The sequence below is a fragment of the Haemaphysalis longicornis genome, unplaced genomic scaffold (assembly GCF_048455015.1).
Source record: "Haemaphysalis longicornis isolate Haplotype H1 unplaced genomic scaffold, Haemaphysalis longicornis Haplotype H1 scaffold_3, whole genome shotgun sequence".
NCBI lineage: Eukaryota > Metazoa > Arthropoda > Arachnida > Ixodida > Ixodidae > Haemaphysalis > Haemaphysalis longicornis.
In genome coordinates, this window is record NW_027526335.1 from 223,061,657 (window position 1) to 223,075,966 (window position 14,310).

At 47.4% G+C, this 14,310-nt stretch overlaps 1 protein-coding gene across 4 annotated transcripts in view; it reads right to left on the reverse strand.

Annotated features, from left to right (window-relative positions):
- Nucleotides 1–3,817: 3,817 nt before the first annotated feature.
- The window catches only part of Rassf8 (ras association domain-containing protein 8), a 52,910-nt gene continuing 42,417 nt past the window's right edge, over nucleotides 3,818–14,310 (reverse strand). For all 4 annotated transcript variants that reach the window (XM_077705093.1, XM_077705095.1, XM_077705092.1 and 1 more), the window contains one exon: nucleotides 3,818–6,684. In XM_077705093.1, coding sequence (XP_077561219.1) covers nucleotides 6,578–6,684 — 107 coding nt within the window. In that variant the 3' untranslated portion in view covers nucleotides 3,818–6,577. The remainder of the gene's footprint in view (nucleotides 6,685–14,310) is intronic.

Sequence of the window (14,310 nt, forward strand, 5' to 3'; positions counted from 1 at the left end):
TGACTTTTCGGAAGTTGTTCCCTAGGATATTTGTGGGTGTGCAGAAGTTATGCAGTGCAGCGATGAAGATGTGTCGCCTACTGAATGTTTGAGTCCTGCGTTACGACGGAAAAAGCCAGTGCGAAGGCAACTGCCCGTAGAAAAAGACCGCAAATCTTCAGTCGTCATTGGGAAAACAAAACCCCCACAGCCGTCGATTAGAACAGACTGGGGCGACCATGTCACGTTCGATAAACTGGTCAGCCAGAAACCTCAGCCGTTTTCCTCAGCTTGCAAACAAGAGCCCATTTGAGTTGTTCAGCAAAATAATTTCTCCAGAACACCTTGGTTTTCTGGCTATGACCGCAATGTGCGCACTCCAAAAGGGGGCAGAGGTACCAGGTACCTGGTACCAGCAACGCAGGGGACATGTGTGCAGTGCAAAAAACAAAACAAAGAACTAACCAGTGCCACAAGTGCCAAACACGGCGTGTGAAATGCTGACCGACTTAGAGAGGATGATTTTTCTAGATAATTGTTTTCACTCTTTACACTTTTCAGGGTCACTCAATTTAAGGAAGATAAAGACTTGTCTTCGGTTACTAAGAGCAAGCGATTCCACTTTGAAGCCACTAAAATTTGTACCAGAGAACTTTTGCGTTTTGTGTATTGGAAACGCCAATGTTCCAAAAATGGAACATTCCCGAAAACGTGCTAAGCCATGTGAATTTGACTATATTTTTTGTCACAGGTAATTTATAAGCCAAATACGAATTATCAACTCCAATTTCAGTTTTTTTAATGTTGCTTCATAGCCTGGCGTTTAAAGGGTTAAAAGCGTCAATGGTGAGGATATCATCAACAAACTAGCGAGAGAAACGGAAATGCTTGTAGAAACGTGCAGAACTTTATCTTTTCTTAAATCGCGAATAAAATCAGAAAGCATGCTAATACGTACACATGCCACATTTCAAGGTTGGATTTCGGTGAAACGCGTGCAAGGTACAGAAAATTGTTTGCTTAGCAATTTAACAGCAAAAGAGCCGTATGCAATATGAATGTTTTTTCTGTTATAAATGTAGATATTGCCTGCAAAAATGTAAATGTGTTCCCTGTTTAAAAGTGAACAATGTTTTATTAGTAAAATATTTGTGAGAGTTTGGTATCGATCTCGTTTTTTATAAGCGCCACTTTTTCTAAAAGATTTAGCTCCCTGTAGGTTGAGAATCTTTTATTAATAAACCACTCAAATTAAATTTCGCGCTCAGTCGGCATATACTGCCTTAGGAGAGCTTAAATTTGTGTTTCTGGATGAAATCACAAAACAGCCAGACGAATTCTAGCTTATTTACTGTAAGGATGGGCGAACAGTTTCTAAAAAAGGACTGCCTGTTCATTTCGGCAGTGCTCAAACACCGCTGGCCAAAGCGTGGGCTGCCGAATACGCCCGGTGACAGAGGAGCTTGGCGGCTTTTGTGCACCCTCTCGGCGATCAGCGGCCCTTAAATCGCCGGCGGGGCCACCCCCTCCCGTACAGAATGCATGCGCTCCGTACACTAGCCAGTATATTCTAGGCACTCTAGCGCTACTTAACCGTGTTTCAGAGTTCCAAGTAACTAGGCCACATTTTTGCACCGACTTGTATTTTGTCTGCATGGCCCATTAGGACTTCTCTAGACCATTGTGAATGAGTTACCGGATTGTGTGGGATGTTTACAAGCCATTTCTTTCATCCTGAAAAATTGTGATAGTAGTCGACGTTTTTAATCTCTCTCGTGCTACCTGGGTAGTATCGTTTCCGAGGCAACATACATAGACCTGGTATGCCTTTATTGGCTGGAACTGTGGCACACATGCAAGGCGGACATCGTAAAAGAGCAGCCAAGCCTGCACAGAGAACGGACCTTTTTCATGGGCAAAAGTGGCGCCCAACGTTTACTATCCATGCCACTGTGCAATACTTTGATTCTTTGCACACTGGAGCTCCAATTGAAGTGAACATTGTGCTATGTCTGATCAAATATTGGTGGGCTGGGGACGGGAGAAGGAGACCCTTTGCAAAAAGGCGGGCCACACTTAAAATTCAACGATGGCAACCAGTGGCCACACTGGCGGCTAACGCCATAATAAAGGAAACGTCGCTCACTAACGCTGTTGCGGCTACGCTGGTTACGCATTTTGGCCCATCGCTTCACCATTCTGCAGCCTCATAAAGAGATTTGTTTGGTTATTCTGTATACACTGCTAGGGTTCTTGTAGCATTATAAGGCACGATGCCCGTGCACTGCTGCGTACCTCTTTGCAAGCGGTATGTTTACGTGCGGTGATGCTAAGCAAAATTTATGTACGACGCGAACGTTTAATGTCTCCCTTAGCTTGGCAATCTCCACGGCAATGCATCTTTTTTATACACGATAGTGAGAGCTTCGTTTACCGTACTGGCCACGACTGTCGCCGTTGTTAGCGGGGGGGCACTTAAACAGTGGAGTTGTTTCGGTGCAGGCGTATTCGAGCCTGCATTCGAGCTTCTCTCTGCCCCTCGCTGATCAATGTTTTGGCATTGTGAATCGCAAACGCACTCGTCTTCGTTTTTTTTTTTTTTGAGAGTTGTTTTGCGGTACGTTTCACGTGCGGATCAAGACTGCCGAAGTTTTAACGCGAACATTCAGGCAGGAGAGTTCTGTCGGCGCAGCCAAAAATTCGAGCAGGGGTGTTTTGACATTTCAACGGCAGTAGAGCGGGAATGCGGTCTAGGAGTCATTTTTTTGTCTTTACATCATGCAAATTCCGTTCTCTCGGGGTGTTAACGGCCCACACCGCGCAACGACCGCACAGTAGTAGAACTGAATGAGAATCCTGCTTTTCTCTAAATCTCGATGCAAGTACGAACCCCCTGACGCAATGCATGGATTGTGCTGCTTATGTAACACAAGTAAAGAAAAAACGCCCGCATGTACGAGATTTCGGCGCACGTTAAAGATCCCCAGGTGGTCGAAATTAATCCGGAGCCTTGCACTACGGTGCACATCATTGCCTGCGATGCGTCGGCACGCTAAACCCCACAATCTATCAATGTGATACAGGTGGAAGATACATCAAGTTTATAACTTGTATAACTTAATTGCATGTGTCCTATCAAGTGTTTCTGTCATACAGTTGAAAAAAACAAAAACAAAAGATGGATCGCAGCAATCAAGAGATGCGGGACAATATTTTGCTGTCTGTGAGGCAACGAAAGTTTGTTCGGAACATTTCGTGGAGGCAAAAGCAGTGTCTTTATGTATTCTTTCGTCCTCCGTGCGAGTGGTTTAGAAAGTTTGAACAGTCGCAACGTGAGCGCTCCGCAAAGAAGGGGCGCCTCGTAGTCCATTCGCAGAGGCCAGCCTGGCGCCACTGAGACGGGGCAAGAGCACATCGAGTAAACACAATCAAACTCGACGACTAAACGAGTAGGCAGCGGTAAGGCTATTGGTTCTTAGTAACAAATAAATCTTGCATTTGTTTGCTGCCGATTGTCATCCCAGATGACTGTATTCCACACGCTGAAACTGTACGGTCTGTCAGTAGACTACCAGTGCAGAATATGCTGCTCTTCAAATAAAGGAAGAGCAGCAAGGGTATCTTTCTACCCAGTTATGGCATAAACAACTTTACGAGAAGCCCATGCCAGTATTACCCTGCTGTAGACGCTAACTGCCGTGCGTTTGCTGCTTTCCGCTGTTTTCGCTTCCTTCATGACGGTGGCGCACAGTGTTACCGGAATGGCTAAGTGCTCGTCCCCCAGCACTCGGGCCATTTTGCAATTGGTCAGGCCTTTCGAAGAAAAGGAGGCGGCGCCTTTCATCAACACTTTACAAACTTTATTTGCAGAGTAACAGTGGGGTACAAGGCAGAGTGACTTGGAGAACATACTGCACTGAGAGGGCAGCTGAGAAAAGTCAAAAGTGGTCCCCTACACACGTTTCACGAAGGAGGGCGCAGCACCTGAGCGGCGGCCAGCTGGCGGCCAGGCATTTGGGAAAAAGGCCTCAGTCACGTGCTCCGGCGCAGCACCCGGTTATTGCCCCACGAGGGAAGGAGGGGGGCATTGCATAAATGCACTGAGCAGCACCACTGGAGGAAGCACACACCCGAGCTGTGCACGGGAGGAAGAGGACCCCGCACGAGTCTGCACCACAGCAGCAGGCAACACGGAGGGAGGAACACACGCGGCCGCGCTGCCAGGGGACCACTGAAGCAGCAGCCAGTGCACCACACGCCTGAAAGGGGGCCGCCTTCTGGGCACAGAGCGGGAAGGGCCACTGCAGCACCACACCCAGTGCTGGCACACGCCAACGCACCAGAGCTGTGCAGCATCTGTCGTGGTCACACAGCTGCCGTCCCTGTCTCCAGCTCTTGCCACAGGCGCCACACCCCGCTGGTTGCAGTGCTGGCAGGTGTGCAGGTCACAGCAGCACTGGCAAGACGAAGACGACGCCTGCCACCGACCCGGCTGTGCTCAAGTTGTGCACCGAGAGCACGCCGGCGTGCAGTCCTCACAATGCACCACCCGTGCTTCCTTTTTTTTCTGTGGCTTGCACCCACACCATAGCATGGCCCAGCGTCGAAGATTGGAAGCCGCAGAGCTCACTGTCTGGCGTAGCCATGGCTGGGCTAAGGCCAATGGGCATACTCTACAATGCAAGCAGACCGGGAGGGAAACCTGTTTGAAGGGGTCATACGACAAAATACAAGTTTGTTTTATTCGAAAGATTTGGTGCTTTATAGAGCCCTCGGCGCCTGTCTGGCTGCAAATGACGCTTTATTCAATGAGAAATTAAACATTTCGAGTCAGAATTCTCCCGCTAAATCGTGCGTTTTCATGACCTCGGCAATGACGTATTCAGAGCAGGGCCTTACACCAAGACAGCCTGCTCATAAGGGCTGCAACCATCTCACAGACGACCGTTTGGTTTTGTTTATCGCTCACTTTTATGAATGGCGCTGCAGCACCCCTGGAGAGCCAAGTGTTTGCACTTTGCCTCTGGCCAGAGTTCTATACCTGCTGTATTTTTATTAGGGTTCATACTAATGGTTTCCTAAAACTCAAGCTATGTCATGGAAGTGACCGCGTTGATTATGTAACTTGCCCAGTGTCGTGTCAGACAAAATCAATGCGTCCGACGGCTGTGTTAGGCAGTGTCAGGCGGCAAAGTGCCGCACTAACTGCTTCAGTGTTTACGTGTTCATTTGTCGCTTCAATTGTTCACCCCACCATTCTTACTACTATAAAAAGAATGTGCCCTAAATTTAAGGGCAAACAACTCGCTCGGGAAGCTTGCAAGCCCTGGCTAATTTGTGTTTGCTTTTGCCGGCCTCAGCCAATCACACAGGCGAGCATATGACAGATTTTGTTGTGAGAAATGAGCTAGTGGGTCGCATGGCCATTCCATTTTTCCTAATTATACAGCTTATTTAAGCCTGAGCACGAGGTCGCTGGTTCGATTCCCGGCCGCGGCGGCCGCTTTTCTGATGGAGGCGAAAAGCAAAAACGCCCGTGTGTACGAGATTTCGGCGCACGATAAAGATCCCCAGGTGGTCAAAATTAATCCGGAGCCCTCCACTACGGCGCGCCTCATCGCCTGCGTTGCGTCGGCGCGTTAAACCCCACAATCAATCAATCAAAGCTTATTTAAGCGATGTTTACGTTAAAAGTGTAGTCAGTATGATTCTAACGAGGCAACCTTTCGAATGAAAAAAACTTGTGTTTTATCTGCACGGCCCCTTTAAAAACGAGTCCATATTTTCTTATACGGGGTAGTCACAGAAGCATGCATGAGAAATCACAAACTGAAGTTGTCGTATTTCGAGTGACTAAATATTCACTTTGTGCTTGCTTTGAAACTGAAAATCACCATAGGTGCACCCCTAAACACAGCCAGTGTTTTTGTTGGCACAAAATGCAAACTATCAATTGTCACCAATGATGTGACAACAGTAAAGAGCACTGCGCGGCTGACAGCAACGTTTAGCACGAACGTGATGTAGCGGCCATCTAAACGATCTATTTTCATCATGTTATAGCTAAGAAGAGGAAAATGTTCTGCTGGCCACTACTCGCAACTCCTAAATGCCTCTGCGATGGCCCGCCAAACGTGGCAAATGCCAGGCTCGTGCTTTCTTTCTCCTCCCCTCCACACCCTCGCCCTCCCCTGGCCCCGATGTCACGCCCCCCTCGGCCGAGTAAAGGACTGCCCATGCTGCATGCAACACAGCACGGGCACATACGCTGCCTCGGTGCAAACAAGGACCTGCAGCAAGAGCTCTGCACCACAGAGTGTCCAATCGTTGTGCCTGTTTGGTCCCCGGGTTTATTGGCTGCAGTTGGTGTCGCCGACGAGCAATGCGCTCACAAAGTGCGTGACAAAACTAGCAGCGACGTTGGCGTGCAAAAAATAGCGTCCACTGAAGCACCTCCTTGAGCTGAAGGCACAATTTGTGAAGCTCGCTGTCATAGCAAAATGCCAGCTCTACCAGCAGCCAGGCCACCTGCACGGCAGGTGCAAGCGGCAACTGCGACGGCTGCCCCTAGCTGGTCCCTGGGCTCCAGAGGCAGTGGTCAGACCCAGACGCCGTTGGGGTTCTTGCTGGTGGGCACCGCACTCTCCAGCTGCCGCGGGGACCCCACAATCTTGCGGGTGCTGCCCGGCCGGTTGAAGAAGCCACCTGCGGGAACCCGGCAAGGCTCAGCTCGAGGCGCCCATGCCCCAAAACGGTGCCTCAGTGGGCAACAGCTACGACCAGGTTGGCACGCTGCCGGTCTCACAACCACTGGCCTGGCAGCAGTTGGAGAGGAAAGGAAAATGCCCCGTCGCTCACCACCCACCCCAGAGAACACCACAAAGATCACTGCGGCAACCAAAACGTGCAAAAAGTGGCCCCCCGGACAGCCTACCTTTCAAGCACGCCAAACAACTTGGCTGCCGCGAATGCTGGTGCTAACAGCAAAGCTGCCTGGCGTTCCCCAACGGCCAAGCTTGACGGAACTTCTCAAAGCCAAAAGATCGATTCCCGTTCACACAACGGGCAGCTTCTTCCCCCGGAAAAGAAGAAGCTGCCCAAAGCAACTTTACCCATTTTCCGGAGGCATCTGCTAGGCAGCTGGAGCAAGCCTCTGTCAAGAAGATGACGGCTTCCGTTGAGAGCTAGGTGTCCCAGACCAGGGGTGCTTGCTTTACTGTTGCCTTCAACCACTCTGCACTCCTCTTGTTCGAGCGGGGACTTTCATGATTGTCACCATCTTTCCCATAAGCATGCTCAGAGGCTCCCCATGAGTGCCTCGATTGATTGGCTTCTCAAGTGGGCCCTACATAACACTGCCGCTCAGCTGGTCATCCTCCAAAGAAATATCCCAGCAACTACAACACAGATAAGAATAAACATTGGTGTTGCCCCTACACAGTAAAATACCACTTGAACAAACTATTCACTTGTACAAACTTTTTTAAATCTCCCACTGAACCTCCACTGAACCCAATGCAAACGACCTGCAGTTTAACGAAATTCAGTACAGTGCACATTTCAGTTCTACGAACACATTCCACAGCCCCCTCCTGTGTCTCCCTGGTCACACTGATCACTTCAACAGGTACAACCCACACTTTTTGTACCCTTCTTGCGTTGAGAACCGCGTTTCATTACCGCACGACCAAATTTCAACTTTGAAGTCATTGGGTGCCTAGGTAATCTCATAGCCAGCCAAAGCCATAGCCTTAACTTTAGCCCTACAACAGCTACAACCACAAAGAAATGCATTCGTGTGCTGGTTAATCGCAAGCACCAAGGAAAGCGCTTGTCTCTAGGCGAAAAATTGGGCACGGCGGCTGCGCCAGCATGCGGACCGTCCTGTCCAGGCAAGAAAACAGTACGGACGATCCGCTTTTGCTGGTGCTGCCGTGCCCATGGTTTTGCTGTTTGTTGCGCCACGCTGAAATTGTACTGAGGAAGCCACTGTTACTCTGTGGCAATATCAACACGAACCCTGGCCCTGATCCGGAGCCGATTGCAAGAATTGCGAAGACATTAAGGAGAAGTGACTGTCAGGTATTGCGAAGAAGCTTGGTGGCTTAGCTGGGCTTGAAATAAAGGCAAATGCCAGTCAGGACCAGTTCTCTTCCTTGGCAAAAACAACTACTGTTCTGGAAACCAAAATTGAGCAGCTGGAAAGCCACAGTCAGCGATCCAATTTAATTGTTTACGGTCTTCCTGAGATAGTCAACGAAAACAGCGAAACACTTGAAAGCGCCGTCAACAAAGGCATGCTAAGGGACATCACGGAGCTTGAAGCCCTCAGCATAGAGCGTATACATCGCATAGGTAGACCGGCAGTTGGCAAGGTTAGGCCAGGGATTGTATGTCCAATTCCAGAAGTCTGTATGTCCAGAGGGAGGGGGTTTGCATCGGCTCCTCAGTCGCTCCTGTTTTGTGTCACATATTCTTAGCCAAGCTTGACCGTTTGCTGAAGCAATCTCTTAATGACGACAGGGTAGTAAAAATTTTTAGATACGTAGATGACTTTCTAGTTCTTTTAAACCTTTCACATGATGACAACCTTGATTCTGTTGCCACGTCAATTTTCGTTTTTTTTAAAGACGATAGTCTTTCTTGGGCTACTTAAACCCAGAAATTTTGGTCTGTCTGTGACTCGATTCAGCCACCCGGCCAAAGCAAAACAATGCTTGCGCAATAGTCTTATATAGTCACAGCTAAATCTACCCCTCTATGTCCGGTGTAATGCTCATACTTGTCAACATTGTTGAAGAAGAACAAGACATTACGCAAATATGAGACAACAAATCAATACAGAAGTGATATTTGCAGTGTTCCTTTACAACAAAATCAAACATGCTTGACTTTTGTGAAATTAAGTACTTCATCAACTGCAGAAAAAGAATTCACTCCGCCGTCGCCTGCTGTCGCCCGCGCCACTACAGCTTCTGGCGCCATTTTAAGAAATCAACCGGCAACAGTTACGCAAGGTTCCACTAGATAGGTTTCACGTTCGGCTTGCAACGCACGTGGAGTAGGGAAACGCGGTTCTATAAACGTTGAAGTAGGGCGCCTCGATGAACGCTCGCTTTCACCGTACGGCACCGTTCGCATCGAGACACCCGGTTTGGAGCAGTGGAACGCGGGAAATTTAAAATGATTTAAGGGGGGACGCGGCTTTCAACTTCGGAAAAATGACCAAAACATCGTTTTTTTGAAACCCACATATTCGGCTTCTATGTTTCCTATTCTGTGCGTCTGCAAAGTTTTTACGCTGAAAAGCGTCGCAAAGTGACATAAAAAATACTTTTGTCAGGCGCGGTGACAAACTATCAGCGCAAAAGGACGAAAAAACGGCAATTTTCGGAGCTCTCTATCTCCGCAACGGTGCCACCGGGCGCGGCCATTTTGATATGGTTAGATCGGCCGAGCGATCGTCTTTCCGGTTCCGCTCGTCTCTTTTATCTTCGTTCATTCACAAACGCACAAACGGCAGAAAAGAAACGACGCACAAACGAAGCTAGAAATAGATGCTGAAGTGCTATTGGTCCTCCGGTCGGGGCGCAGAACAGCGACCCTCCTGATTGGATGTCGCGGGCGCAACGCAAGATGGCGGCCGCCTGAGCTGCGTAGCGAGCGGATTGAGTTCATTTTCGCCGCTTCGCTCGGCCGAGTTTCTGTTCAATCTGTGGTATTCAACACGGACGTTATCGCGATGGGAATGCCAGAGATAACGAGCCAGATTACGGGAAGTTGTGTGGCTCGAAAGGCGGAGGTCATCGAACGCTTCGTGGTGCGCGTGACTCTACCGTCGCTAGACCCCGGAGGGTGACGCGGTGTGCGCGCTTGCGATAGCGGTTCGTGAAGTGAACTTTTAGTCGGATTTGCGATGTTTACACGCTTAGTTATTGCTGTGTTTTGACTGTGGGCTCGCTAGCCTTGAGAAAGAAACGGTCGACGCGTCAAACGCTGCGGCGCGCACGGCATAGCCGACGCGCATTGGAGCATCACATGACTGGGCAACCGGTTACGATTGAACGCCAGTAGTTGTAATTAATGCCTGCTACGTTAGTTTTATTTTAAAAGCGACCTGACCAGCCATATCAGGTATAATCAAAGCTCGATATGTCGCGGTAAGCGTGCGCTGCGATGCGCGCGAGCCATATCGCCTTTCTTGCGCAACGTTTCCCGTGCACTTGTAATTTTCATGCAAACAGGTTTGAGTTAGTAATATAGGAATAAAAATATGCTCTCTGCGTTAAAAATGTACGTTACTGTGGCAGCATTTAACAGTGATTTTTTTAGGGAAATTATTGATACCATTGCTCAGGGCATACTGGCTGTGCTGCGGGAAATTGTGGATGCCTTGAATGTCAAAAGTAATAAAAAAAATATGCTCTTGCATTGAAGTTGGGAGTTATGCAGAATACTCTACCAAGCTTCAAAGTAGCTCATTTTCAACCTTGTGGTATGTAAACTTTTGGCAATGAACACCTGCACTATGAGTACTAAGTTGCTGTGCCAGGCAAGATAAAACATAAAAAAAAGCCAAAAATGTTCAAATTTAAGTTAAAAAAATGCTTAACTTGTTGCCATGGTGACAACACTGCAAAAGGAGGTTGTCCAGTGCGATACAGCCAACCAACTAACCTACTTTGCATTGAAAGCCCATTGAAACCCATGTCCCCTCCGTTTGGTTTGCAAAGGGGGGTATGTACTCTTCACAGAGGAGCTGAAAATGATGTTTTCTGGAAAGAGAAAGGCTGAAAAGGCACTCCAATTTCAAGGCAAGGCCTTCCAGAAGCCCCGTGTTCAAAAGGACATGAAAGGCTACAACCGTGACGACTTTTGATATGTGAAACCTATGTTGCAACTTCGGAAGCCGTTTTCTCAAAACAGTTTTTTTTGCCACCTGTGTCGCTTGTCCCAGGGATTTCTTCGTGACCGCTGGGTCTATTTTGATTCCGTTTCTTGCATTACATTCCTTGATGAACTGTTCAGGTCGTGACACTTTTAGTTTTCCAGATTTGTTTTTTGTGATTTTTTTATTCAAATAATCGATCACAGTTGACATGCCTGTTGCACATTAACCTCTAAAAAAATGAAAACTAAAAAACATTGTGTTGTAAAAAAAAAATTCTAGAACTGTCACGACCTCGTCCATTCATTTGGGAATGCAAAGCACTTCGAACAAGTTTTCTATCGTGTTTTATAAGCCGCTCAAGCTCGGTACAAGCGAAACAGAAAGAAAATTTCATACATAAAAAAGTTATCAAAATATTAACTTCAAATTTTTATGGTGTTATCACAGAAGCATTTCCAGTTGCTGTGCCAATTTTCATCAAAATCCACAAAGAAATAAAAAAGTTGATTTTGAAAGCCACGTCCCCCCTTAAGCAAACATTTGGCGTATTTACCTTGGGAGGAGCGCGATGCAAGAGGAACAACATGGGAGGTGAGCGGGAAAGCGAAGGGAGGCATTTACTTGGCAAAAGTCGATAAAGACTATCGTCTTTTGACGGCATTTGCAACGAAAGGAGCAGATACGCGGCCAATTTTTTAAATGAATGCTCGGCTGCTTTGCGTTTTACGCACGAACTTCCTTGCGAGGATAGTATTCGGTTTTTGGATTTGCAGTTGTCATTCTGTGCCGATGGCCACGCCTGCTGGATGTACTCGCCACGTACAAAGAAAGCACTCCTTCCGTACTCTTCTTCACATTCTAAGTTAGTGAAGAGAGGGATCGCATCACTTTGCCTGTCTAATGCCCTAAGGAAAAGCTGCTTCCATACTACTCAGCGCAGTTTTCGTCAACAAGAAAATCGTTTGAAGGAAGCAGGCTACCCAAGCGCGGTCCTGAGTGCGGTTGCCGAGAAAATATTTAAAAAGCTGCGTTCGGGCAATTCTGACACATCTTCGAAACCAGAGATAGACAAGAAGAAATTAGAAGTGATGCCGTGCCTGCACGAAGTGTCGCACAATGTGAAAAAGGTAGCGAAAAGGCATGGCGTAAACATTGTGTTTTCAGCCCCGCACAAGATCTCTGGTTTGTGTTCTCGAGTAGAGCAGGGAGATAAACGGAAAGCCCAGTGTACAACCAGGCACGTCACCAAGTATGTTCCGTGCACCACGGGCGTGGTTTTTCAGATTCCCTTGACTTGCGGCAAAGTATACATCGGCCAAACAGGGCGATGTAAAACGACAGGACTAGGGAGCACTGTGCTTCTCTTAAGGGGGCAGACTGGTCTTAGAGCTATTTTTTTTATTTACCAACCAATTTTAGTAAAACTGCACTGCATTATAGAGGTTTTGGTGCTGGTTTCAAATCTACCATTAGATTTTTTGTAAGTTGATTACATTTTGAGTTAATTAATGATTAATTGCCATTATTTGGGGTCACAGTTACTAAATAACCACTCCATACAGAATGGCAATTACCCCGCGGCCAGGCAGACAAATGACTAAAGAATACAACATAGGAAGAAATTTTTTGATTCAGCTGTTTTTGATCGTTTTACAACACAATGAACTTCGCTTCTCCTGTGCTCTGCCAGAAATGGCTCGCAAGTGGTGCCAATTGAACACAATAATAATTTTCCAAAGCCTGCATTTCAAAAATTTGTTTCCAACATTGTATTCTCCACACATTTCGGTATCAGAAGCAAAAAGAATTACAGTTGTATCTGCTTGGGGTGCCGAGATATTTGAGGACAAAATTCTAGCTTTGCATTGCAAGAAAAGTGCCGTTTCACCTTCGAATTCTGCGCTAACTGAGCTGCACAGTGCACTTTAAAATGCTATTATATTATAATAACAACAAAATATGATGCCTTTTGATGAGGAAATTTACAGACTGATAGAAAAAAGGCCGTGGAGGCTGAAAATGCCATTTTTCAGAAAATGCTTTTTTTGACCGTTTTTCGGCCCCAAAGACCCAACTGCCCCCTTAACTCTTCAGACGGTGCCCATTTGCCAACCCATTGTCGCGATAGTCGCTGCACACCCATGTTTGATAAAACTGCAATCTTAAGACGTGGCCAGACCAAGTTTGAGCGCGAGATTTTAGAGGCTTTCTATATTAGGACTGCGGGACAGCAGCGCTGCATAAGAGTTGCATCTTTGAGCCTTTCTGACAAGGAATTTTGTTTTCTTGGCGGGTAATCTGCGATACTTTCTTGTTTGCGTGTTGCTCGATTTTATGCACTGTCGCGAACTTCATCTTTAGTCATGTACGAAGCGACAAGTATCCCTTGTTGAGTTCTGCCCATGCGCAGCTTGTGGTTGGGGGAGGTTCTTGTTTTTTTCTTCATAAAATTCAGTTGTTAGTCCAGCATCGTCCTGTCTGTTTCTTTCCTTGTGTCTCCGTCTTCTTTGCTGGTTTTTAATCCCTAAATCATGAACCAACAGGCCCAGTTTTCCACGTTGCTCCACTCGTGATTTATGTAGAGCGAAGTGTATTATTATGTATAGTGTATGTTATTCCTGTGGTTTCTTATGTGATGTGCCTTTCCTGCTTGGACCAATTATGGTCCGCAGTACGTACTAAAATGAAATAAGCAATTAAAAATGGGATGTGGGGATCCGTCGACCCCCAAGGGCAAGACTCGAGCGTTGACCACCGAGGTCTGCGTTCAATGGAACCTGTGAAGAGGCATGACGACGATGCCAGCCCAGGGAGACGGAGCTCGGCTCTTTCAAGACCCACGGCGGCTGATGGGGGTGCGGCTGTGACCACTTCAAAGACTCTACAGGCTGGACTTTGGGCAGTGTTAAGGTGATGTTGCGAAGGCATTTGGGATCTTGGTGTCGTCATTGTCTACGATCAAGAGCCAGTGCCAAGCGATCGCGGCCACATCGAAAAGTGGGAGAAGCAGGAGACTGTACGCCGGGCATTTCAGTAGATTGCCACATTGCTAGAAAGATTTACACCCAGGAACGTTGAGGTTTCAGGACCCATGATTCAAGAGAATTCGCAGCGCTTTTCCATGTCACCGGTTTTTGCATGTCACAAAGTGCTTTTAGTCACAAATCTCCCGGAGTGGTTTTTCACATTCCATGCATTGATTGAGTGCCCCCATGTCAACATTGGTGAAACCAAAAATCTCCCAGAGAGGATTAGGCAGCACGAAAACGACATCTGCAAACATTGCGCCATTGCCCAACACTGCGAGGTGGCAGAACACCCCACTGACTTTGCTGCAATGGTCGTTCACGAGAAGGAAACAAAGTGGAGGAGCTGGGCTTTTCATGAGTTGTGGCACATCCAGCGAACCCCACAGAGCCAGAATCACTCGCTTGGGTTGC